Raw genomic sequence first — 27,887 nt, 5'->3', positions numbered from 1 at the left:
TTGCAACAGTTTGAAAAAAAAAACGTTCTTTAAGTACATTGCATGAAGTACCTATACCATAATTCGAATAGGTACATCTTTATAACAAAACTACAAATCTTTTAATATATATTTTTGCTGAATGAAATTTTGTTTTCAATGAATGTAAACAATTTTCTTTTAATTTGAAAGATTTTGAAAAAAATATTGCTTTTTCGAAGACTTATTTATTAATTTTAAAGCATCTTATTTATTTCAAATTAAATTTGTATGTTTTTGCATTATTTTTAATTTATATTATTTTTTAAATTTATAAAAATACTACATATATATTTATCTATTGACAAATAATAATCTAAGAGTTTAGTTTTTTAGACAATAATGATGAACATAATATCCAACCCATATAATATGCATGTTTGTTTAAAAAAAAAAAATTAAAAAAAAAATGTATGATTTAATAATTATAAATTAACTGTTTATTTTTTAATGGAATGGTTGTAATATCTTCCCCAATGTTAACAAGTTGAATATATAATTTGAAAACAGAAAAAAAAACTTCCATTATGTAGTTAATTACTTTTCATCTAGCCTAAGGTAGACCCTTGTCCTGTACAAAATTAATTGAAAACAAAATACTTCATTATTGTTCTTACCGCAAATCCCTTTTTTCAAAAAAAAACCCCTTAGTTAATTAGGTATCACATTGAGAACCACCCCCTGCATATCTTCGCAAATTTTATTATTAACAAAACAGTGTATAGCTTTGAAACTCTCGTACCTTAACATCAATAAAACATTATATTTAATAGTAATTTTAGTTATAAACATTATTTGATTTGAAATTTTCTTCAAAAAAAAATTATAAAAAAATTAATTTAAGTAAATACAACATTGACCCTTTTAAAATTTCTGTAAGTACAGTAAAAAAAAAAGCTACTAACCTCCTTTTTGGAAATATTAATTTTTTTAAAAAAATTGTACTACAGCTTGTAATATCATCACTTAGAATACTTGATAAATCGCTGACAAAACACTTACAAACAAAAACATAATTTTTGTTAAAAAAAATTAATTTTATTTTAATTTTTTAATTTTTGTAATAAAATTATAAAAAAAAAAGAAAACATTTTAAAATACAAACAGCGAACGGAAATAATATTTTCTTATAAAACAATTCTTTTTTGTTTTTTATTAACCTACTTTTTTTAATTTTTGGTTTTGTTCATTTTTGAAATTCTTTTTTATGTAAAAAAAAAAAACATTATTACATTGCAAATAGGTATTTGGAAATATCAAACTAAGTACACCGGAACAGTCAATAACTAGACACAACAACTTCCAATCGTTTGTGCAAGGAGTCATGTTGCTGTTCAGGTATGTAATCTCTTCTCCAACTCAACATCAGCAAAAACAAAACAAATGAAAGATGAAAGAAAGAAAGAAAGAGTATGAAGAACAAAATAAATCTTCTTAATTTTAATTAATCGAATATTATGTTTTTATTTTTCAAATAGTTTTTATTAGCAGTTTTAGAGAACAATAACCGTGATGCAATAGGCAGTCTAATCAGAGAGATATTTTCTTCCCTTAGAGAAGATTAAAAAAATTGAACCCGTGTCGAGTTAATTGAAAAGATATATAGAATTACCTAGCTTATGAAAGAATTACTGAAACCCTATAGATATAACAAAAATATTAAATATATACTTTACTTAGCTAGTGCAAGTGCTGACGGTAAAAATATTTGACAAATCAATTTCAATTCTAAAAATGATAAAAAAAAATATATATGTGTATCTATCAAGCAATTGGAAGGAACATAAAATAGTTTAAGATTTGAATATCTGTTATCTCGAAGGGGAGACATACACTATCTCTAAAAAAAATCTCAATTTAATGAAATCTCCAGAAAATGTTTGACCCCACGGATAAAATCTCCCAAAAGTTTTTGGGGTGCTGAATTCGAATCCAAAGTCAAAATTTTTGTATCAGCTCGCGTTATCGAGATATTAACGTTAAAAAATCTCAATAATCGATTTTCGAGATGTTCCTATTATTAAAACTCAGTACCTAATCGATTTTTTTTAATGTCTTTTTGAGGCATTTCCTTAATTTACAGTAGTTTTTTTCTAAATTTTTTGGGTGTGCCAAAAATCAGAATACCGAAATCAGAATTTTTCTATCAGTTTGCGTTTTCGAGATATTTCCGTTATAAAATCTCTACAATCGGTTTTTTTCTACATTTTAAGTACCTGTATTACCCAAACTGGAGCTGCTAGAAAAAAACTGAGGACAGATTTGAAATCGGAGATGCCAAATTAGTAAAATACAAGAAACATCATAACATATAAAAAAGGAGCAATTTTGTTAACCAGTGAAATTTGTCTCCCACTTTCTTCAAATCCCCAAAAATCTCCAATTACCAATTACCAAAAACAAAAACGATATAGAATAATTAAAATACACTGTAAGTTAAAGTAAAATCAGAACCGAACACGACAATTTTTAAATTATAAAGGTTCCTCTTTAAAAACGCAATAGCGAAAAAAAATTAATAAAAACAACCGTTATTTGAACCTTCGTAAGTTATCGCAGCTTACAATTTCATATCAATGAAAATAGGTCTTTCCAAAATGAAGATGCGCATCTGAATTTTTGGTATTTTCTCTCGGAAAATTTTGTTTGAAAGATAATTTACCTACTGGATTTCCTGGCGTTGGGGATTTTCTTTTTGAAATTACGGGTTTTGGTGATTCATCACACCAACCCTCTCGAAGAAGACTACAAACTATGTAAATAAGTTGTATAATACATTTATGTAGTTCTCAACAGAATTGTTATATCTTTTTTTTTTCAAATTTAGCTATGCACAGGTACAATAAATATTCTCAATTTAGCCATTTTCAATAACTTTCAAGCAGAAAAAAACAATCAATCAAGAGAACAGATTTCCAACTATCAATTGACAATTGATAAATTTTGAATTTTGATATCCCTATTGCTTTAAAACACAACATTTTTCATTCGTTCGGAAATAAATAGAGTTCAGCCATAGGTAGTTCAAACAGAAATTCAGTAATGGTATCTATCTGAACTTTCAAGAAATGGTTTCGTTCAAAGCAATACGAGAAATTAATTAATTGTACTTTAAAAAAAATTATTTTTTTGTAATTATTTATGAAATAATTTTTATTAATCGAATCGTGAATAAATAATAGAAAATAAGATAAGGGCACCCACCTTTTTTCCTATAAAAAAAATTGAACCCAGAAAGAAACGTTTTTTAGGAACTCAAATAAATTGCCCGACAAATGGGATATCATTAAACAAACTAAAAGAACATTTTTTATAACATATTTTGATGACTTCTGGCATTTTGTTGATCATTATCCTGTTATGTTATTTCCAATTGTTGGTAACCTTAGCAAATCTTAAAACAATTATTAAAAACAGCAATAGTAAAACCTCCAGCAATTGCACTAATAGATAGGTTTTTTTCTGTCTTATAATATTAGTTTAAAATTATTTTAAATTTTTAATTTTGCTTTTTTTTATTTTATAAAACAAAATGCACTCAAATACTAAAAATATAAACATATTTATTTGGTAAATACAATTAATCAAAAAGAAAAGACAACACGTTTATATCAATATATACAAACACTTCCATTCATTCATTAAAAAAGATTTGTTTTGTACCAATTAATGTTACAAAAAAAAAAAAAAAAATCAACTTCCACTGTAGTTTTCATGTACCTGTACCCTATCTATAACCTTTAGTTAACTCTATATCTAGTATTATTCAAAAGTTTTTTTTTTTTATATATAGTTTTTAGTGGTAAAATTCAATATGTCCTCGTCCATAGATAAAAACCAAAAATCCAATATAATTTTATAATAATTATTGTCTTCCTTGTGTGCAACACTGCTTATAAAGGTTGCTTCAAATTCCTATTATTTACACCAGCCTGTACCCTTCCTTGTGCCATATAAATAATATCATTGAGCGCCAAATGTTTTATCCTCCCCTCCAAAGCACTAATATAGCCCATTATTTGTTTTTTTTTTTGTGTACCTATATTAAAAAAAAAAAAAACTTATTGTTTCACATTATATGTTTTTTGGAATGAGCAAGATATTACAAAAGTTAAATTGAAATTGCATACTTACTTAATTTATATTCCCAATGTTGAATTTTGTGTAGAAAATCAATATAAAAATAAATTATCAAAATTGTTTTTATGAAGTTAAAATAAATTAAAAATTTGTATTAATAATATTGAAATGGATTATTCTTGAAAAAAAAATTGTTTTTTAGGGTTGATATAATTTATTTTTAATTTTAATTTATTTAATGCTATTGCATTGAAATCTAATTATTTTCGAATTTTCAATTACACATAGCTTTGAAAATAAAAAAATATCCGAAGCTGATATTAGCAAAGTGATGGAGATAAATCGTGCCAAAATTCGATATCTCAAAAACTTGGGACTTTAGAGCCATTCTAATGCTATTCAAATTCATAAGATTAAAGGCCATTAGAAAAGAATAATTTGGTTTCTAGAGAAAAATATTTCTCACCAATATTAATGTCGTTTACGGAAAAATCCGATCTTAAAAATCTTTTTTTTTTTGTTTTTTGTTTCAATTTTTTTCAATATTTTCTGAAATAAAAGTGTCGTTTTTTTTTACATAGCTAGTCTTAAATAAAAGGTTGGAGTCTAAATAACTGCATTCCAAACTTTTCAAAATTCAAAAAAATGTTCGGTAACTTTTTCAAATTGATTTCGTCAAAATTCAAAAAATTAATATTTTTCTAAAGAAACATTTGAAATAAGTAAAAACAAAAAGCATAAAAAGTAAATTTTGACTAGGTAGGTACAATTTTTGTAAAAGATAAAAATAAAAAGCTAAAATTCGTATTTTTCTCAATATTTTTGAGGATATATAAAAAATGATTTTATTAAAATTTGTAGCTCTTTTTATTTTCTATAACTTTTGTATTTTTCCTTTTTTTTAAAACCACGATTTTTGACACCCATCCCACTTTTCGGATTTTTTCTTTCCTTCAAATTAATGGGATTTTTCACCCCCTGTATCTAACTTCGACAGCCAAAATATTTTTTTTTGTTTTGTTTCGACTTAGAAGATGTGTCTACGTCTAAAGATGCCATTTTCATCAAAAAGTCAATTTCGAAAAAAGTGGTTTAATTCCGTTCTTACAACTGACGAAGCAATTATTGTCAAATGCTGAAAAAAAAAAAAATTGTCTCGATTAATATTATAAATTTACTCGCTGCTCTCCTTCAATCAATTAACAAATTTTTGTGTTTGTGGCCTCCACCAATTTTTTCGCACCTTCATTACTGTTTTCATCATAGATTAACTTGACAGGAATTTAAAATTTCTTCTTATCTTAGAATTTGAAAATGTATTCTTCATCATTTCAAGAAAAATCCATTTAGATATTTAAAATAATACAAAAAAGTAAAAAAATTGGCTAAAACATTAAGTTAAACTTAAAAAAAAAAAATTATATAAATTCCCCTATTTCTATACTTTTAAAACTAAAACTGTTAAAAGTCTTATAAAAATATCCCGTAGAATTAAATAAAGTTTATTTTTGTTTAGTTCGTTGGTAGATTTTAAATGGACCTCTTTTAAAGTTGGTTATATAATTTTTGTTTTAATTCTCATAAAATAGCTAATTAATAATTAAAAAAAAAAAAAGAATTATTGATTTTTGATAATAATACCAACTTAAATATTATTTAATATTTATCGTACCAAGTCACAAGTATAATGTGCTATTTTAGTCGTTTGAAAACTTCTGTAAATAAAAAAAAAAATATACCTTAACGTTAATTGTATACTTTAGAAATTAAAAAAAAAAAAATATTTTTATTATTAACTTTTTTTTTTAACTTACAAAAGCAATCTATTTTAGTTAGTTAAACAATTATTAATTAAATTAATACAAGAAAATAGTTTGGTGTTTTATAGCTCACAAAAAAAAATAATTTAATATAGTTAAAATAAAAATTTGAACAAAAAATAAAATAAATGAATTAAATTTTTTACATTTTTATACATTTACTAAAGCTACATTTACTTATAGATGTGCAACGGGCGAGGCGTGGCCGAACATTATGCTGGCGTGCCTTAAAGGGAAGCCATGTGATGAGCGTGCGGAGAAGGGGGATGAGACATGTGGTTCCACATTGGCATATGCATATTTTGTGTCATTCATATTTTTTTGTTCATTTCTGATGTTAAACTTGTTTGTTGCCGTCATCATGGATAATTTTGATTATCTAACTCGTGATTCCAGTATATTGGGTGCCCATCATTTGGACGAATTTGTTCGGATATGGGCTGAATATGATCCAAATGCGACGTAATTATCAAATTTAATACCGTTTTTTAACTTTGTTGTTGTTAATTGTTGTTATTTATTTATTATTTTGTTGTTTTTTATTTAATAACTTTGATATATTGATGTTACTATATTTTTTTATTTTTGTAAAAAAAAAAAAAAATTCTTAACTTTCTGATCGAATCTTTAGAGTTCTACATCTACTTGTTTCATGATTTAATTCAGCCCTAGTTCTCTGTGCCAATGTGTATTAGGAGGCTATGGCTTTTCAAACTCTAATTTTGTTTATAAATTTAAAAATTGCATCCCTAAAAATCTGGGGGTGCATTTATTATAATCATATGTTTTTTGGGTCGCTGAAACCGAATCCAAAGTCCGTTTTGCCCCATCACTTCAAGTTTTCGAGATAACCTCAAAAAATGTCACAGCCACACAAAATTTTTTTTTGTTTAATCTGCGAATATGTTATTTACATGTTTTTTGGGTCGTTGAAACCAGATTCAAAGTCTATTTTGCCATATTATGTCAGGCTTTCGAGATAACCTCAAAAAAGATGTTTGAGTCAGATTGTCTGTGACCTCTTTTTAAGTTTATCTAGAAAACATGATGTGATCGAGTAAAACGGACTTCGGATTCAAATTAAGTGACCAAAAAAACATAGTTAGAACTTTTTTTTCTGCCTGCCAAAAAAATATACCCTGCGACAACCAACAAAATAAAAAGTACTGATCTGGGGATGCGACTATGTTTATAATATGTTTTTTTTTTGTCGCTGAAACTGAATCCGAAGTCATTCTAGATAAACTCAAAACAACTTTTTCGAGGTTATCTCGAAAACCTGACGTGATAGGGCAAAATGGACTTCGGATTCGGTTTCAGAGACCCAAAAAACATATGATTAACATAGTCGCACCCCCAGGTCAGAACTTTTTATTTATTTTTTTTTTTTTTGTGGCTGTGTACCTAATCTTCAGAACGATGTCAGAAAATCAGAGTTTCAAATCTAAAATATACCTGCAATAATCGAAACAATGACCAATTATTCTAAAAAGCCAGTAGAAACATTTTCTAGTGGTCCATTTTGGATTTTTTTTTTTTCAAAAAAAGTAGTTACGTTTAATATAACGTCGGTCTCATAAGAAAACCTCGTAACTCCCAAAATCAAAATTTTACAGGAGAGACGAAAGAGTAAACAAACAACAGAGTAGTTGGGAAGAAACTAGATGTGCAAAATTTGAATTTAAGTCTATTTAGAGTTTTCGGAATGACCCCAAATTTTCTGGGTTGCTCCGCTCACATATTTTCTAAAGAATGGTATTCAAAAGTCATTTTTGAAAAAAAAGCAGAGTTACGAGGTTTTCTTATGAGACCGACGATAGTACTTCCATCTTTTAAATTTCTGTTTAAAATGAAAATAGAATGAACAACATTAGAACAATAATAGTCAGCATAGTAATTTTTTATAAAAATTTCCTGAGAGTTGTCAAAATTGATAAATTAAAAAAAAAAACTCTATTCACGCATAAAAACATATTCCGTCCGCCATTTTGAATAATAAAAAGTCGTTAGTTTTCTTTAAGAAGTGGCCATGCAAATGATTTTTGGCTTCCAAATCAATGAAAAGCATCGGTGTGCTGCTCTCTCTCTCTCTCTCAAAAATAAAAGTAGAAGGCAAATTGGTTCTTGTTGATTCTCATTCATTGATATACCCAAACATATGAAAATGAAGAAGAATGAACCATGTCAAATTTAGCATTGTTTAATTAAAGTATTATATTATAAATGACGTTTACCTAAAACAACATGCTAAACATTTTGTTAGTGAAAAACAATTTAAAAAAAATAATTTGTTTTTATTTTACTATTAGCTTAAACCAAATCCTAATTTCGCCTACAAACAAAACTAGGATTGTTATAAAGATTCGATCAGATTTAAAATACAAAATTGTAATGTTTATTAATACACATTTATTATTATTTGTTTTTTAGTTTATTTCCCTATTTAGTAATGAAATGAAATTGGAATTCTTTAAATTTATTATTAATGTTTAATTTCATTATTTAAATAAAATTGTTTCTAGTAGACTTTATTATTTTGTTGTGATTAACCAAAAAGTCGACATAGAGTGGAAAAATTGTAATTTTCTCCCTTAGAACAAAAATCGCGCTACTTCTTCTAATGTTTCAATACAAAAACGTTTCAAAAAAAAAAAAATAAGTGAAATTACCAATATTACACTCTAAGTCGACAAATTGTACAAAATATTTTCTGGGTTAACACAACACGTAGTTTTTTTTTGGAAAACTATAATATTAAATTGATTATTATTTGATCGTATTTGTTTCATATACTTCTAACCTTAATAAAAATATACCTACGTAAACAAATTAACACTTTTTCTTAAAACTTTCCACAATTTTTCATGAATTAAATAAAAAAAAAAACTCTAACTTTCTTACATATTTAACAAACAATAAATAAAAATACACTTGAAACTTTACTTTCAAATGAAATATAAATAAAAATTATATTTCTTACATAATAAAACAAACATTAAACAAAATTTAAACAAATCTTAAAAATATCCAACAAATTTGTTACGAAAAATTTTTCAACATTTTTTTTAATAAAAATGTTATTTGCATTCATCGTTAATGTAATTGTACATTTTGTGTGTGTGTGTATGTGTATACGTAAAACTGTTTAGTAAAATAATAATTATAAATTATATAATTTATTATAAATATTCTTATATCTAAATGGTCAAACTTATATAATTATTTCTAATTTTTAAGTAGGCCATCAATGTATAGAATAAGTTTATAAAAAAAACAAAACAAAAATTTTCAATCCTATCGATAAATCTTCTAGGGGTAGAATTCACTACACAGAAATGTATGATATGTTAAAAAACATGGATCCTCCGTTGGGGTTCGGTAACAAATGTCCCAATCGCCTCGCCTACAAAAAATTAATACGAATGAATATGCCACTTGATGACGAACTGAGAGTGAATTTTACAACAACCCTTTTTGCGCTGATACGTGAAAACCTCAGTATAAAAATGCGATCCGGTAAGTAATAATTTATTTGATAATTGGGTGATTTCGGTCTAATTGAAAGGATTTTTTTTTTAATATTGTCCTTGTTAGTAGTTTTGTTACGGAATGTATATTTTTTTTTAACTGTCTCTGTTGATGGAATAAATAACTAACTGTTCTTACAATTTTCTAATGGCGGTTGTTCGTTAAATTTTACTTTGGGAAGTTTGTTTATATTATGTTGAATGAATGTTAATTAAGGGCCAGTTTTTCAATGCTGATTTGACTTAGAGTTAATTATACCTACATGCAAATGAAGTTTTTCAGTAGATATTGAATACCTATACATATAAAATTAATCTACCATAATTTTTCGGTCGATCTACAACAGTTCACAAATTTGTTGAGTTAACTCGGGTTAAAAAACTGGTTATTTTAAAATTTCGAAAAGTTGTATTAAAGATAGTATCAAGATTTGCGAATACTAGCAGGGACCGTCTAAATCTAATTTACAATTTCATCTTGGTAACACACCACAAACAATTTTGAATGTTTTTCAAACCAGCTGCAAAAATATATGTCGATTTGCCATGTTTTAAGGACAACTTAGCAAATTAAAGACAAATTTGTTCAAGAAAACGCTCCAATCTATTTGATTTCAAAGTTCTTTTTGTATGCATGTTCCTTAAATGCGAATTGTTCCAAAGGATTTATTTCGGCTTATTTTTACTTTAACAAAAATTGACACGATTGGGTCCCGGGCAAATGGCTTTCTCCTCAGATTTCAGATACAAACCCACTTTTCTTTCGGGTGCCTATCTCAGTTTTAATTTGTTATTGAGAACATTTTTAATATCAGAATAACTGGTTTGTTCAGAAAAGAGATTGTGATTTTTTTCTTTTTATTTGCGGTTTGGACTTTTACGTTTTCTAGGGACGACCAGGTTACAACGTTGCTCACAGAAAAATCAGTCACTGTTGGATTCCCTCACCGCTTGACTGAGGAAGACGCCATGAAGTGGTTCCAACAGAAATACGATGGAATCATCTTGAACAGCAAGAAATAATTTAATAAGTTTTCAACAATTTTTTAAAATAAAAATAACAAAATCCACTCCGCCGGGGACTCCAAACGATTCCAGGGGACCAATTTCGCAAGAGTGAGTTTTACTGTACGAGTTTTTCTCTGCACATATAAAAACTCACTCTTGCGGAATTGGGCCCCAGGGCCCCATGAGAAATTATGTAGGTAGTGAAAAAACCTGTATATATAAATAAAATATAACTCAGCAAACTGATCTCAAAGAAACTCTTGGGTTTCGTTTATTAATCAAAATTAAAGAGGCCCTTCTTTTGATGTATCACTCGATTAACTTGCAGGAAATTTTTCAAAATGGATTTTTTCGGTAATCTTTTTTTTAATCTTTTCGAAAAATAAAATTCATTAATTAATTTTATTAATTTGATGCATATATGATGTAGGTTTAAGCTTACAGTAATGGAATTTAGCATGAACTCGTATAATTTTGACTTTTCATACAAATGAAAAGTTCATGCCAAGTTACACCATTGGGTGGAAGTGGAACCTTATTCGTAAATTATTTTCGTAAAATTCACTGACAGCAGGTTATTTGATGAAATACAATTTTGTAGAAAAATTCCAAGAGTCAATATCTAAACAACATGTCAACAAGTAGTCCTTAAATGCCTGAATAACGAAATACTGAAAAATTCAGATTTTTGACAATGAAAACAGTCGTGTGCGGAAACTTTTTTTTTTTTAATTACTGGTCTATGATATGATTGTTGTTGAACTTGTTCGTCGAAGATACAATTTTCGTCAAACTACTGTTACCCACGTTGTTTAATATTTTTCACTTATTATTCTTGTTGTTATTGTCAACTCCTTTACTGAGAAATGTCTTCAAGTACTTTAATATTTGCAACTTACCTCCATTGTGTTTCCAATTGAACTTAAGTTTAAAATTTTCGTTACTTTACTTAAATGCGTATTCAGAAATATACACTCTAAATCGTGATAGAAATCCCAGACATTTAAATCTTAAATAACATTTGTTAAGCATCTTTGTCTATCTCTATGTTGTTCAATGTAATATTAATTTCTATACCATATTAAAACTTAAAAAAAAAAAAAAATAATCCACAGCTGAAGAAATGGATCAAGCCGATATGGAACTCAGGGAAACCATAACGCATATATGGCCGTTACAGGCCAGAAAGGTCCTTGATTTGTTGGTGCCGAAAAGCGATCAATTGAATAAGGGAAAAATGTCAGTTGGAAAAATTTATGGTGGTTTTCTAATCTTAGAATCCTGGCGTACGACGCGTTTTGGACAAATAGATTCAGGCATGCCGGTAAGTTTATTTATTGTTTCAATTTGTATTATTATATATTTTCCAAGTATAAATAGGTTTAATAATATTTTATACAAGAGAAAATAAAAATTTAATAAAAAAACAAATATTAAAACACAACAAAATATTGGTCAATTAGAATTTATTTATTTGTTATACAAATATACATATTAATTATAAATTATTGTACATTTTTTTAATGTATTAAGTATTACAACCACATTTAAGTAATTGAATCCAAAGCAAAAAAAAAATCCAAAAATAATAAATTTGTAAATACAATGTGTTACTTGATATATTTGACAATTGGTTATGTTTTAGCTAAATTTTATTTATAGACAATTAAAATTTTGTTTATTTTCAAAATGTTTTATGAATGCTATGAGGGTTAATTCTTTTTTTTTTTTAATACCAACTCAAAAGTAAAGTTAAAATCACAATTGAAATGGAATAGCTTCCACATTATGGTTCCGGAATGTTCAAATTTTTGTTTTTAATTTTTGAAAATGGGGGTTTTAGAGCCAAAAGAGTTTGAAAAAATTGAAAAAAAGTTTTTCCTCTGGATAGGTCAAAAACCGATTTTTGAATTTTTCAAAAAAAAAAAAAAAAAAAAAAAATGGATCATTCCGGAACAAATAGAAAACGACTTGAAACAACTTTCAAAAATAAAAATTTCATAAAAAGGCTGATTTACTGCACACAATCCACTCAAAATGCCATAGTCCTACTTTAGGTGATTTTAATAGGTATTCATTTTAAATATAAATAATCAAAAAGTTAAAAAAATAAAGTTCTTTTGTTAGTCGTCAATATGTGAAGTTAGATTTTTCAAATTTGTTCCTCATTTTTTAACATTAAAATCATCAATTTTGAAAAGTGTGACTTTTGCAAATAAATTCCCTTTATTTTCGTAATTCAAGAACATTTCAAATAAATTATTTTAAGAAATGAAACACATATTAATTTTACTACTAAAAAATAAAATGCCACCTACTTGATTTTATGGTAAAAGTAGCTCTTATCAAAGCAAACTACATATACAAAAAATAGGAAAATTAAAATTAAATTTAATAAAAGAATGTCACCAGTAGTGTATAAATTATATGCAATCTGTTTTTATAATTAATGATTTTGATGCCATCTGATTTCTTGTATGAGAAGAAATATTTTGAAAAAAATATTTAAAAAAATAGTTCAAGCTGTTTTTTTTTAAACTAATTTTTTACATTTAAAAATTTTTAACATTTTTCAAAAAAAAAAAAAATATTGGGTATGCCATTTTGAAGAAATAATTGATTAACACTCAGAAACGCCGTTTTCAAAAAATTGATAAAAAAAATTGAAATATTTTTAAAAAATCCAAAAATGTATTTGTTGTAAATTTTCTGAAATTTTAATATTACGGCTACTTAAACGCTTTTGTATAAAAAATTTCGTTGGAATCAGGTGAGTCGAGATATTCAGAAACCAAAAAACGGTAACGGTTCAAAAAATATTTTTTTTATTTCAATAACTTGATCTTATTTGAAACATTACACACAAAATCCTAAACTTGCCCTATAGTTACGGTGAGCGAAACCTGGGACAAAAAAAAGTTCTATAAAATCTTATATTAAATTTAAACTATGTATACCAAAAATATTATAAAATTTGTTTTTTTTTAAATCACAGAATTATCTTTTTATATACAAACGAAGTACCAACGCCATTTAATTTATTTTTTTATCTCGAAATAGTAGATACCTAAACATTTTTAATTTGATTCTCGATTTAAAAGGACTAAAATCTTTTTATTTGTTGGTTGGTGGTCAAACCAAAATCTTTTAATATACAAAAAATTCATATTCAATGACATTTGGTAACCCTACATATGCTTCCATGGGAAGGCTATGACTATGATGATACATATTTTCCACTTTGTATCTCAGTCAGTAAATTCTTGCATTCGTAACACATTTTGAAGTTTTTTTTTGTAATTATTTCATTAAAATTAAGACATTAGAAAATTAAAATAAATAAAATAAATAAAACTGTTAACATTTAGAAACAGTTTTTGGATGTTAATAATAAAACACATTACTTTAATTTTATTTATGTTATTAAATTTATTTCACGTTTGATAAAAAAAAATATGCAGAATTGGAAGGAGGTATATTAAATCGCACTAATTTGTGTGTGCTTTGTGTTTTTGTTTAATTATTGAATTAATTAACTTAATAGTTTACTTTCCAAAAGTAGGATAAAGAATTATTTTTTTTTTTTTATTGAATTTAAGGTTTTAATTAACTTTAATTCTTATACCTTTCTCCTTCAATTTAACAAAAAAAAAAAAAAAAAAGTAATCGTAAACCTTTTTAAAAAGTTGAATATCTGTATATTTTGGTTTTTAATAAATGTTCAATGTTCAATTTAAGTAATTTATTAGAAAAAAAGTATTAATTTAATAATAATTTTTGTAGGTAAAGAGTTTAATGGCCATAGCAGAAGTTAAACTTGCACAATTATTTTTAAGTGAAAAACAAAAAAAAAAAAATATTAATTTTTATTATCTTTAAAAAAAAAAAAATATTAAAAATAATTATTATATTTAAAAATATTTAATGATAATTTTATTAATTTTTTTTTTCTCATTTACTTTTTACTCACATCATAACGACTTGCAATTTCTAAAAAAAATAATTGTTCCTTCCAACTAAAAATAAAGGCCAAGAAAGATGATGATATGAAAAGTAGTCCTACCGCTGCCGATCAGCCGGTACTTGCTTTTTTGCAAAATATATTCTTTTCAAAGTTACTAATTTATTTATTTAATCAGCAAAAAAAATATATATAAATCATATAATCATTTTTTTTAACTATATTCAATTATGCTAAATGTATAGCGAAGAACTATAAAAAAAAAAACAATTATTTTTTTGCTTCGTTTGTTGGCATCATAATGTATATGAAAAATATATATCAATTCTTTATTTATTGCTAATTAAAAATGATTATGCTATAATACTTCCTTAATATCAATTCCCTGGCAAATTTTCCTTGTGAATTCTTATTTATAGAAATGATTCTATGAATATTATTATAATCGAAAATATACTCAAATTCCTTAAAACATTCTGTCGATGTTTTAACCTATAAATCCCATCCAAATAGAAATTTTATTGAACAACGAGACATTCAATAAAAAAAAATATTTATTTAATATATTTTTTTACCAAAATTTCGCTTGCTTCTGCCAGTCTAATTGATTTGAGAATTAAATGCATACAACACCGAGATATGAAATATTTTTTGAAATTAAAAGATATAATTTTTTTAAATTTTTATTTATTTTTATTATTTTTGGCAGTATCACAATATAAAAAAAATAGTTATAGTTTGCGCACTTCAATTTATTCAAGTTTAGTTTTTATATAATTTTATTTATTATAGTTCCTGCAAAAAAAGTTTCTCAGTTTGTTGTAGAAAAAGTGCGTAGGGGATATTTATATCTAAAAATAGAGTTTCCGACAAAAAAAGGTCAAAATCTATGAAGTTTTTCTTTTCAAATTAATAGTCCCGAAAATCTAGAAAAGATTATTTCTAAGCGTATAGGTACGCTATAAGAGTATAACCGCACAAAAGAATTTGACTACATGAAAAATGTTAACAAGAATAAGTCCTGAATAGCTATGCTTTTTTAAGTTAGTTGAATTCTTAATCCATGAATGCCAAAAATGCAAATTAAACTTTGCGAAAATTATTATTTTTCTAGAAAATTACTTGGCAAATAATAACACGACTATTAAATGTACATAAAAAATAAACTAAAGTAATAATTTACAATAAGTTTGATACAAATGCGTACTTGTTTTCTAAAACAAAAAAAAAAAAACATTAAAAATTTGTATATTCGTTTCTAGGTTCAGAGCAATCCAGAATAAGACTTCGAATTCAATATTGACAATAATAATTCAAAACTTTGATGCGGTTAATACCCTTGACAATATCCTGTGCTCATATTCAAAATTTAAACTTTTTTTAAACGTTAACAAAATCAGTTACAGTTATTATCAAGAAAATCAATCTTTTAAAATAAGTAAGTATTCCAAAAATACTGAAAAATACGAATATTGCATTGGATTGTTTCTTAACTAACAAAATACCAACGTATACCTTGTAAAAACTCATTTTTGTATATATTTTTGAATTCATTTTTTTAACCTACTAATTCAATTAAGAAAGACTAGACTGTCGACTATAAACATAAAACAATAACAGCCTCAATTGAATCTGTAATAATGAAGATTTAGAAGTTAAGCAAAGAAGTACAAATGAAAATCAATATATGAAATCCCTTTTTTTTGTTCCTTGTTTTTAAAATATTAGAACAACCTAATGTTACAAATACCGATTTGGAGTTTTTCCTCCAGACACACTCAATAAATAAATATGATTCACGGAGAAAAATGACATGCTTAAAACAGATAGAATCTAAAATTAATTAAGTGGATTTCTGCATATTATGTATTTTGCAAACTTCCGTCTTAAATAAATTAAACGAATCTTCTTAATTTCTTGAATGTTTTTCTTCTAAGAAAATCAATTTAATTAAATTAAAAATCATTTTATTTTTAAACTTTAAAACCGTTTAATTTATGTCAAGACATTTTTTTATTTAAATTTTTTAGTTAAATACAATACGATTCCTGATTGAATTTACTTGAAACGCTTTTATTTTGAGTTGGGATCGTATAAAAATAAAAAGTCTAAAACATTATTTTTTTCACATTTAATGTGTACGTAGCTATCTACTAAATTTCAGTGAAGTCAAAAATTGTTTCCGAAATTTTTAACATTCGAAATTTCATTCATTCGAAATTTTGAAAAAAACGTAGCTAGGTAAAAAGAAAAAAAGTTCAAATGACTAAGGAGCACTTTCCTTTTTAGGATAGCTGAAATCTTTATTTTAGGATCAGTAACTTGAACTTCAAGCCTCAAATATCACAACTTTTACGATTTTAAAAATACTTCACACACATGAAAAGACCCCTTAAAATTCGGATTTTTTCAATTCGAAACATTTTTTATGATTTTCAAACAAAACTGTTTCAACGGTTTAAAAAATATTGAAACAAAATTAATAATACAAAAAAAAAAACAAACTATAAGGCTGGCATTTTCTAAAAAAGCATAGTAAAAAGTTAAAGTTTCTCCAACTTTCAAGAGAAATTTTGATAAAACTCAGATTCAATACCAAAAATAGAAAATTACTTTTCCAAAAATAAATTCATTACTTCGCAAACTTCAAATTCAATAATCCTATAGTTTCAACTGAATGTTCTACTTACTTATTAATATTTTTACCAATCAACCGGTTCGTAAAGTGTAAAATTAGTTTATTATAATAAAAATAAATAAATGCATTAAAACTCAACAAACTATTTAACAAAACATCCCTTTCATAAGTTTCTCTTTTTCTTTTTGTTTATTTATTATTTTTTTTTTTTTTTGTATTTAATTTAGTTTTTTACTTTTTCGCACAACTTGGAATGAACATTTAATTTAAAAAAAATATATATATAACCTTAGAACACAATTAAAAATTAATAAAAAAAAAATAAGTAGATACAATTTTAATTGCTCGTTATATATTTGTACAAAAAAAAATTACCACAATAAACCAAATAAACCAATTGCCTTTTATAGTTAATTTAGAGTTTATGCTATGGTCTTAGATATAGTAATCACATTTAACATATAATAATGTATTTTTACTAATAAGTTCATCAGGGGTATAATAATATTTAATTAGATTCCAAATAAACACAAAAAAAAAAAAATAGTAAAAAAAATAATTAAAAATCATTTAGAGCTAGAAAGCAGAAATCTAGAAAATAATAATTGTCCTATATTTAAAACTAATAAAAATAGTATTTTTTTCTTTTAATAAACACAAAAAAGTACATAATTAATTCTATTTTTCTATTTTTTAAATTTTGTTTTTAAGAACTTGGCATGTTCTTAGTTTTAGTTTTGTAATTTTTGTTTTTTATTTTCCAGCATGGTAATTTTTATACAAAAATAATTAGCGGAATTTTTTCTCAAAAATAAGCACTATATTAGATTTTTTTCTATTTTTATTCTTCTAACAGAAAAAAAACTGTTTCAGAAATCAATTCGATATGAGTTAATTGTATGTTTGTGTGTGTTTTAACAAAAAATGGTTTTTGTTATTTGTTCCAAATTGTGTTGTCTCCCTGCATTTAAATTAAATTAAAAAAAAAGTTCCATTGACGAACAATATATTCTAACTATCGAACAGATTTCTGGAAAACACTTTTTACAATCTAATAAAATATTTAAAAAAAAAAAACAACTTTTTCACTAAAATCTGACACATTTTTAAATTAACAAATAAATTAACAACTAGTTTTTTGCATGATATAGACGTACCTTTATTAAAAAAAAAAACCCATACAACTAAAAAGAAATAAACAACAATTAAAAACTTTCTTCTCATAAAATATACATATAACTATATACTTTATACATATTATACCTTATCGTAAAAACCCTTCTATTTAAGTAAACAAAATAATTTATACCCATTTATCAATAAACTTAAAAAAAAAAAAAGATAACTACTACTTCTCCTAATAGTTGAACAGTTTTGCTAATTTTTTTTCCTATACTTTTTACATTCAATCCCTAATTTTTCAAATATTTACGCATTTTTAATAAACTACAAATATTTCTTGCTTGATTTTTTTTAATCTTTCTCGCTCTTGCTCACTGCAAACATATTGCTAAATAAAATCAATAAACATAAAAAAAAAAAACATAAATATTTTGGTCACTTATGGAAAAAACAACAAATTGGATATCGGGAAATTAAAAATTAAAAAATTAAAAAAAAAAAACTAAATAAAAAAAAAACACTAAACACAAATCATTAAAACTATCAAAAACATTGCTCGATAAAAATTGAAAAAAAAAACATCATGAACAAAATCCCAATACCTACCTACAAAAAAAAAAAAAAAAACAAACACACAGAAACAATCATTCTTCAATTGCTTGCTTGATATGGCTGCGTTAGACAAGGATGAGTCCCGTGCAGGTTCCATTAGTTTAGAGCCAAATAACGAAGGTGCTAATTCACAAACCCATCTCCTGGCCAATAATAATAATAATAACAATCATCAACCGCTTAATGGTGATGCTGATCATAATAATTTGGCAACATTAGCCCGTCGGAGTACGATACGAAAGCGATCAATTAGGTAAAATATTAAATTTCAACTCTCCTTTTACTTAATTTTTGTATAATTTTATTTCATATAGCTTAAAATGATTGTTTTAATAATAAAAAAACTTCTTAGCAATATAATTTAATGTCCCTTAATATAAATTTATCTCGAATACTCCACATCACGATACTAACTTATATTTTTCTCAGGATTACATTTTTTCTACTAATTTTTCACATGTTCGAAAAGTGAGTGTTGCAGTTCGAGGATTTTTTGAAAACATCTTTCAAAATGTTTTGTTCTCTTATAAGAACAAACCCTAAAAAGTTAACCGCAATTGATACAGTGTTTATGAGAAACTGATGTTGACATGAGAGTGAGCGGAGTTATATAAAACCTCTTTTTACCTATACCTGTACCTATAAGAACAATCTGTATAGATTCCATTAAAAATAATACCGTCGTTTCCAAGATGCATTTAAGATGTAGGTGTCTCAGGTGTTTTTTTTTTTATGACCACCCTGCACAATCAAAAGCAAAGCTTAATCTACCAGAAAAATAATAAAAAGAGCTAATACTAAAATAGCGATTAAAAAACGGCATTTATTAAACAAAAGAGTATCATTCTTAAAAATATTAGTTTTAATAAAACTAATTCTCTACTGAAAAAGTAAAGTATCTTAAGTCGACTTCAGATGTTTCGCATTTTTTGTTGAACCTCACTGCCATCCTAAATGCCTACAGTTCTGTCTTATCGACATCTTTCTATCTCACTCCTTTGCTTTTTTATGCACAAAAACAATTTCATCTTATGTTCAAAAGACCCATATCTACACGCGGTAAAATATCTTAAGTCCACATAAGATTTTGTATTCTGCGTATATTCAAAACCTTAAATAGACTTAAGATTATATTTTGTAAAGACTTTTTTTTATTATTTTGAAGTCTTAACTTAACTTATGTCGACTTAAGATATTTTCGCGAGTGCAAGCAGAAACAAAAGTCATCCTTAAGTTGACATAAAATAAAATACTTAAAAAAATTCCGGAAAAGTGTGAAAAGGTAAATCATCTTATGTCAACTTAAGATTTTGGAAATAAGTATAAAATACAATTTAAAGACATTATCTTATAAGTCATATTTTTCCTTCTATGGTAATAAGTTAAAAGAGCTTATGTCGACATAAGTCAAAATCGATTTTATTTGCTTAACATGTTCACCTTTTGTTCAGCTTTGTTTTAGTCTGGGTCTCATTTCTCTACGCAAAATATAAACCGTTAAATTTAAAAAAAAATCATAGTAGCTTAAGTCTTTTTGGACAAAATCTGCATTTGCATAATAGCTTATGCATATGTTAAAATAAAATCGTCCAAATCCTAAAAAGAATAACATTTTTTTAAATCAGCTTAAGTCGTGACATAAGCTTTTATGACAATTATAGTTCAAATATATTCATCGCTTAGGTCAACATAAGGTATTTTAAACTTGTGGTCGAGTGAACCATTTGTGTTCTTATGTCCACCTAAGCCATTTTAAAAAATTGCATTTTGAACCAAAACCAATTTTGCAAAACAGCTTAAGTAACATAAGTTGTTTTGTTCTTTGAAATGTCCACCAAATTGTATACTTAAGTCAAAGTAATATATTTTTTCAATTGTAACGGTCGTCCCGAACGTTTTCAAGAAAAAATATAAATATGGAAATTAAGAGTATAACAAGCTTTTATCCTAAAAAAAAATTGTTAGTCTAGCGGCAACAGTTTAAAAGTAATCACAAAAAAAAGTACAAAAAAATCATGTTCACAAATTTTATTTGCTTATACTGAAAAATGATAAAAAATTGACTTAAGCTCTTTTAACTTATTGACACAGTTATAACAGGAAAAATATTAAAAATATCTTTTTGAGATAAATTAAAAAAAAAAAAAAAAAAAATTGAATTGTACCTACATTTAAATGTTTTATACAATTAAATCTACACTTGAAAGAATTTTCGGGAGGCAGCTTTATAGTGTTTTTTGCTCTCCTGAAAAATCATCAAAATATACATAAGGTACTTTACCTTTTATCGAGAAGTATTTTCTCAATTTTTCATAGTGTTTGGTGACACAAAGTGATGAGAATCAGCAATAACGAAATCACTATTATTTATTTATTTTATTAATCAATACCTTTTCAACTACTAGGTATAACAGTTATTCATATGAGAACCAACTCAACCGAGAACGCATCTTGGTAAAAAAAATCAATTGCCTCAAATTTATTAAAAAGTTTTTTTCCTTTTAAAAAACGAATTTTAAATTATTTTATAAATTTACAATTGTCAAATTTTTTAAAGATAGATCATATTCAAAAATAAGTTCTTGACTGTGTTGCACGAAATAATAAATTAGTGACTGCCTCAAAATGATGTGGAGCATTTTTTAGGTATAAGTCAATTTTCAACCAAAGAAGTGGTAAAAATACTAACACTTTTAAAAGTAAAAATGTTTTCTATATGCAATCATTTAAGCTATATACTTTTATTTTTTTATTTTATTTTTTTCATAATCTTGTTACGTAATTATTTTCGCTTTTTCAAACATTTATGGTTTTTATATATTTTTTTTTCAACTAAATCAATTTTAAATTAAATCCTTTTACGATTTTCTTAAACTTTCAGAAACAAAAAGGTGATATTTACTAAAAGTGGTAACACATAAAACAAAAAAAAGAAATAAAAATATCCTTATTTATAATATATTCTGGTGTGATTTAATGTCGATATTATTACAATAAATTATAAAATAGAAATTCCTTCGTAAATATTCAATATTGATATTATTAGTCGTGTTATAAATTATTTAAATAAATACAGTATTTAGACACTTTAGTCCCTTATTTTAAGTAAATCGGTGTTATTGATGTTATACTGTTGTAATCGCCTTAATGAAAGCAATAATTATAATCATTTATTGATCTTATATAGGATTCTTTTTTTTTTGTGTTAAAAAAAATATAATATATCATTTAAAGGATAGCAAACCATTTTATTAACCCTTACAATTAAGGATAATACCTAACCAATAAAATAAAATTTAGATTAAAAAAAAAAAATGTAGAAAGTATAGAAAGCGAGAAAAGTGTTCACACAAAGCATTCAAAATTATCTCAAATTCAATTATTTTAAAATTTAAATCAAGAAAACAAATTGTGTCTTATCGAATTAATGTTTTTTTTTTTTTAATGAATTATGTGGCTCAGTAAAAATTAATTGATGTTTCAGTACGTCAGCCTCAAATGTACCTTAGACTTTTGTATCAAGCCGTGTTTTTTTCTAAAACTCATAAGTTACTCATTTTTTGCGAATAAAACCAAAAAATTAATAGTTACTTCGTTGTACAAAAAAAAAAACTGAGCTTATAGTAAAACAGTTTTCTCGCTTCACGTGTTTTTTGAAATAGATGGTTAATAATTGAATTTATTTTAAATAACTAGAACAATATCTTTCTCTAGGAAAGGTTAATAATAACCCATCGTTAAATCTTAAAACTTTTTTAATGTTGAACAAAAATTTAAAAACCTTTTGATGGCAATTTGTTTTCAAACTTAAACTCTTATTTTACACTGCGATGGTCTTAACCCCAAATCGTATAGCCTTTTTAAGAAGTAATTTATTGTTTTTAATAGAGCATTAGATAGGTCTTATATTAGTAGATAAAACACATAATCCCATTTTTACTGGATCAAAGTCGATGGACAAATATTCATTTTTAAAAATATGGGAAAATATTTTAATTATTCATTCATAATTCAAAACGTCTTTTAATACCCTTTGTTGTCAAAAAACAAGTTTAACATTTATGTATTCTTTTCGAAGAACACATACCAATTTTTTGTTATTTAGTCAAAAAATAAAATTTGTTTTGAGTTTTTATTAACTCAATGTCCAAAATCTCTGTTCAAAACAGAATTAATTTTTTCGCTCACGTGAATTATATTATTTTCGATCTTCTCTTACAAGTTAATTTGAAATCATCTTGGACTCTAAAATATTGCGAAGAAAATCGAGAAGGTTAACCACAAACAAAAACCGCACATTATGTAGGTATGAACACAAAGACAGAATGAATTCGGCACCAATTTCACTATCCAATCAATTATTTTGCTTGTTGCTTCTGTAAAGCTTTAAAGAAGCAGAATTGTCCAATTTTGACAGCCAAATTATTTAATTTTTGTGTTTTGTGGCGATTTGACACACTAAATTTTATAAATTAAGATTCGTATGGGGCATTCTTTAAAAAGGCCTAGGACAACGGCTAAATTTTAAAACTGAGGACCAATCGGGCACTTTGTGCTGTCTTATGACCATTATTTTACTACCAACACAAATTTTATAAATAATCTCTTATTTGTCTTAGATTTTCATAAATTTTCTAATACTTTATTGCCAAAGAGTATTTTCTGAAAATATGTTAATACAGGGTATTTCGTTACTATAGGTATTTGACAACCATGATCCATGAATATTTTTTTTTTTGAATTCATAAGCTCTCAGTTTTGAAATAAAGTTAATAAATTATCCAAAAGAAGTTAACTTAACAAAAAATTAAATCCATTTTTTAAATAAACATTTTTTTTTTAAATTAAGCTTAAAGTGCTTTTTTCTTTTCAAAATTAATCAAATCTGTTTGATTTGATCATATCTCTAAGTACTTTTATTTTCAAAGATTACTTTTTGATTATTGTACCTACTGCTAAGAGGTTTCTGGGTATTTTAAGGCTTCTAGAACTAAATACAAATTAAAGCTTTAATATTAGCTTATTAATTTTTAGCTTTATACTTTTTTTTTTCGGAAGCTTCAAGAAGAAAGTATATGAATTTTCAAATATGTATTTGTTTTAATTGTTCTGAATTAAACCTCAAATAAAGGATTAGGATTCATAAATTTATTCAGTGAAATAATTAATATTGATTCTTAAAAACAGAAATGGAGTTTGAGTACCTACTTATTATTTCTGGTGTAGAATGCGTCTTAAATAATATTTTCTTTCCAAATATTTTTAAAACTCCTGCCATTTGATAAACGTTCACAGAATTTTATGTTAAATGTGTTACCTTAAAACAAGAAGAACAAAAACAACAAAATGAAAGCAAAGTGTTAAATTTTTTTTGTCAACGAATATTAATTTTAAAAAATTTCTCGACCCACCAGAGAATGCTTAAAAATGACTTCAGTTTAGTCGTTTTTCTAAGTTTAGTTTTCTCTGTTCAATCCTTCAATTGTTCCGAAAACTGTTTTATCAGCTATCTTAGCCATTTCTTATATTTACTGTCGTTAAACCGAAACCTACCCCCTTGCCACTTGCCATATGAGTGTGAACGATAAACGTTTCCGGTACATATATTTAAATCGTTAAAAAACGTAATTTCAACTCTTTGGAATAAAAAAAACTTAGACATTTTAAAATAAGCTTAAATTTGACTCAAAAATAAATAAATAATTCTCTCTAACAAAGAAATTTTAACCAGAATAAATTAATGAAAACATAATATATATTTTCTTCTTTATTAAAATATTCCGCTTTAAACTTACGCAATATTACTAACTTTTACTATGTTAACATATTGAATAAGTTTAACAAAGCTTATATTCTTGAAAAAAAAATTAGGTTTATTTTTAGCTTCGATCAAAATATCACTTTAATCTAGCCTTTACTAAATGTTACCTTAACCCACTTTATCTTATAGTTTAAAAGCTGTTATTGTTTTCTTAATTTATTATTATTATGTCCAAATCGCTAGTTTTTAACTGTGCAAATAAATATTAAGTGTTCGTAAATCAATGTTTAAAAAAAAATTAAAAAAAAAAAAAACTATGAATTCGGTAAGTACTTTAAACTTAAAAATTCATATAAACAATTTTAATAAATCCAAATAAAATACTATTTAACATTGTAAGCACATTGCATGACAATCATAAACTATATATCCCAAAAGTAGTATATTATTAGAGCAACAACTGCAATTAGCATGTTTATCTGCATGTTTTGAGTATTTTTAAATTTTCATTTTTACTCTTTTTACAACAAAAAAAAAAACATATTTATAAAAAAATAAATATAGGACAACTTAAAAAATAAAAAATTATAGAAAAACAATTTGCTTAAAAAAATTCAAAATTAGTAAATTCATATGTAATTATATACAAAAAGCTAGAAATTATATTGGTAATCAAAATTTTAGCAACGGAGTCGATAAAAATAATACAAACAAAATTATTAACAAAATTAAAAAAATATTAATAGTTAATATAGATTTTTGTTAAACCAAAATAATTTTAAATTATTTCAATAAAATATACAAATAGATGTTGGAGTTACAAGATGTTCCATCACGGCACCCTTCTCAGGAATCGTTAACTGGGGGCGATGCTGGCCATCTGCATCCTGGTCATGCGTACACAAACGGCCATCGAAGATCACCTAGTCTAAGGTAACCCAGAGAGTCAAAAAATTAACTTAAAGTATTCAAATATTTCAATAATGAAAAATTTTTACCTTGTGAATATCTTAATTGTAGGCATAACGGATCTCCTTTGGCCAGATCTCCAAGTCCTAGACGGCGAGGTCATCAATATATACATCATGATATTGGGTTCTCCGATACCGTATCTAATGTTGTAGAGATGGTCAAGGAGACCCGTCATCCTAGGCATAGTTATGGTCACCCTACTCGATATCCAAGAGGTAAATTTGTAAAAGCAATTAACAAAGAAAAAAAAAAAAAGAAAAATAAAAAAAAATATACAAAATATTTTAAGTTTTCTTATACTCAAATCTATGCTTCAAAGGGCTATCTTTATGTTTTTACTTTATATATTGTTAATTTATTTATTTGATTATTTTCATTATTTTTTGCAAATATAAGTTTGATTAAAATTATTCAGATATAGTATCTAATATGTAAATCTGTAAATTTTGTTTAATTTTTGTTTGATGTAATTAAAAGCCTAGTTGTTTAGCTATCTTTAGAGCATGGTACAAACACTAGACAAAATTTATTTATTTATTTATTATTATAAATATTTTTATTTTTGTGTGTTTGGTATATACAAAATTGTAAAAGTGTAAATAAAATTAGATTTAGTTTTATACCACATGGTTTTTAGTTATACTTTCGACTTTTAACAAGCTATAGTCGAATAATTTTGGCACCACACACTAAAAAGTGAAAATGGAAAATGGCCATTACAGAACTACTTTACAAGTTAAAAATTGAATTTTTGAACTTAAGAATAACCTTATGTAGCTACGAAAACTACAGGCTACGAAAAAATAGGCTCTGAAGTGCTAAACCCTTTAGAGTAAAGAAGCAATAAGTTTTGTATATGAATTGGTTTCGAATATGATAGTTTTACATCTCATATGCATTTTCAGCTCTATAAGAGAATATGTAGACACAGTTGCTTATTCAATGTTTTTAACTTGGGAAGTGAAGGTTCACTGCATTCTTTTATTTGGTTATCAAATTAAGGAAACATAAGTTCAGGTGACAGTATTCTGCAGTGTCTGATCCCACAAGCATTTTATAATTTTAACATTTCTTGACCGAAACTTTTGCTATTTAAAATTATTCCTCCCAATATAAAAAAATATATAGGTATATAACATACAATTGAGTGTAAATTGAACATAAAAAGTAACCGCAAGTAATTGTTTTGAAGTGTGCCACCCCCAGTTATCAGATAGAAGACACTTAGCAACAATTTGATGTATATTTTTTGTGTCTTCATAAATATAGACCCACTGTACTTATTTCTTTGAGGGCCGGTTTGTTGACACTCGATTATCTTTTAATCAATGATTTTTCTATGGAATAATCCTTGATTAAAAGATAACCGATTGTGAACGAACCGGCCTTAAGAGTTGATTTTTCAATCTTCTAATAAACAGTCAGTTAACTGTTCGATGAATAAAGATATTAGACTCATAAACAATCAGATAACAAAATTGAATTTTTGCAATCAAGAAAAATCTATTCTACAGAATAAAAAAAAAATGTCAAATTCAAAAATATTCAAACGTCATATGTATTCATAATTATTTTTGTTTTCTTGTGTTCCCTTGTATTTTTGAAAAATTGGCCCTAAATAAATAAATTTTATACGAGTTAAAAATGAACATCTGACAAAAAATGTACACCATGGTGTATACGTACTTTTTTGTTTTCATTTTTTTTCAATCGCATTTAAAACATGAATAGGGTAGGATGGTATAAGAGTGCGCGGTTGATAAGAGTGCGCAAAGCGATTTTCTACGGTTTGAAAGGGAATGTAAGACTGAATGCACTTATTTTGAAAAGATCTAAATGAGTTTGATCTGCTGTCAAAATTTCATGCAAATGTGTTTGTAAACAGAGGTGCTAGTTAAGTTTAAGTTTTTTAGCACATTTTTTTCCAATTTTTCTTGCCAAACAAATTAAATTTTCCGCTAAACAACAAAAAATAACAATAAACAAAGTATGGGACAAAAAAAAAAGTCGACAAAAAGAAACATTTGAGGAACACGTAAGATTGGTCATAAAGTACATTGTGAAATACATATATATTCTTCGATTACATGTCTGAACGTGTAAGAGTGCGCACCATGATGATGTATAAGAGTGCGCGGGTTATAAGAGCAGTAAATGCTATCCAAGGCTTCAAAATAACTGGCATTTGTCCATATACCAGCAAACAGTAGCTAGAAAAAGCAATTCCAACCAAAAAGAAACCAAATACAAGTTTTACAAAAAATAAGCGAATGAAAGTAACTAGAAAATGTCGAAATTTTCTCGGAACCATTAATCGAAGACTAAATTGATTGTTCCTCATGCAAGGAGTGATAGGTCGATAAATACT

General features: G+C 25.7%; 1 protein-coding gene across 26 annotated transcripts in view; it reads left to right on the top strand.

The window, feature by feature from the left end:
- Window positions 1–27,887, top strand: part of LOC129912627 (voltage-dependent calcium channel type A subunit alpha-1) — a 174,023-nt gene that overhangs the window by 132,262 nt on the left and 13,874 nt on the right. For 11 of the 26 annotated variants that reach the window (XM_055990953.1, XM_055990939.1, XM_055990944.1 and 8 more), the window contains 7 exons: window positions 1,262–1,356; window positions 6,102–6,380; window positions 9,232–9,434; window positions 11,569–11,777; window positions 14,482–14,532; window positions 25,356–25,480; window positions 25,568–25,734. In XM_055990953.1, coding sequence (XP_055846928.1) covers window positions 1,262–1,356; window positions 6,102–6,380; window positions 9,232–9,434; window positions 11,569–11,777; window positions 14,482–14,532; window positions 25,356–25,480; window positions 25,568–25,734 — 1,129 coding nt within the window. Of the gene's footprint in view, window positions 1–1,261; window positions 1,357–6,101; window positions 6,381–9,231; window positions 9,435–11,568; window positions 11,778–13,914; window positions 14,016–14,481; window positions 14,533–15,676; window positions 15,769–18,812; window positions 19,040–21,667; window positions 22,717–25,355; window positions 25,481–25,567; window positions 25,735–27,887 lie in introns of those variants that run through there. The other 15 variants (XM_055990954.1, XM_055990960.1, XM_055990951.1 and 12 more) reach the window with 6 other exon arrangements.

Source organism: Episyrphus balteatus, chromosome 2, assembly GCF_945859705.1.
Source record: "Episyrphus balteatus chromosome 2, idEpiBalt1.1, whole genome shotgun sequence".
In the NCBI taxonomy this organism is placed as follows: Eukaryota; Metazoa; Arthropoda; class Insecta; order Diptera; family Syrphidae; genus Episyrphus; species Episyrphus balteatus.
Note: the sequence above shows the minus strand (reverse complement) of the source record. Positions and strands in the feature narration are given on the sequence as shown.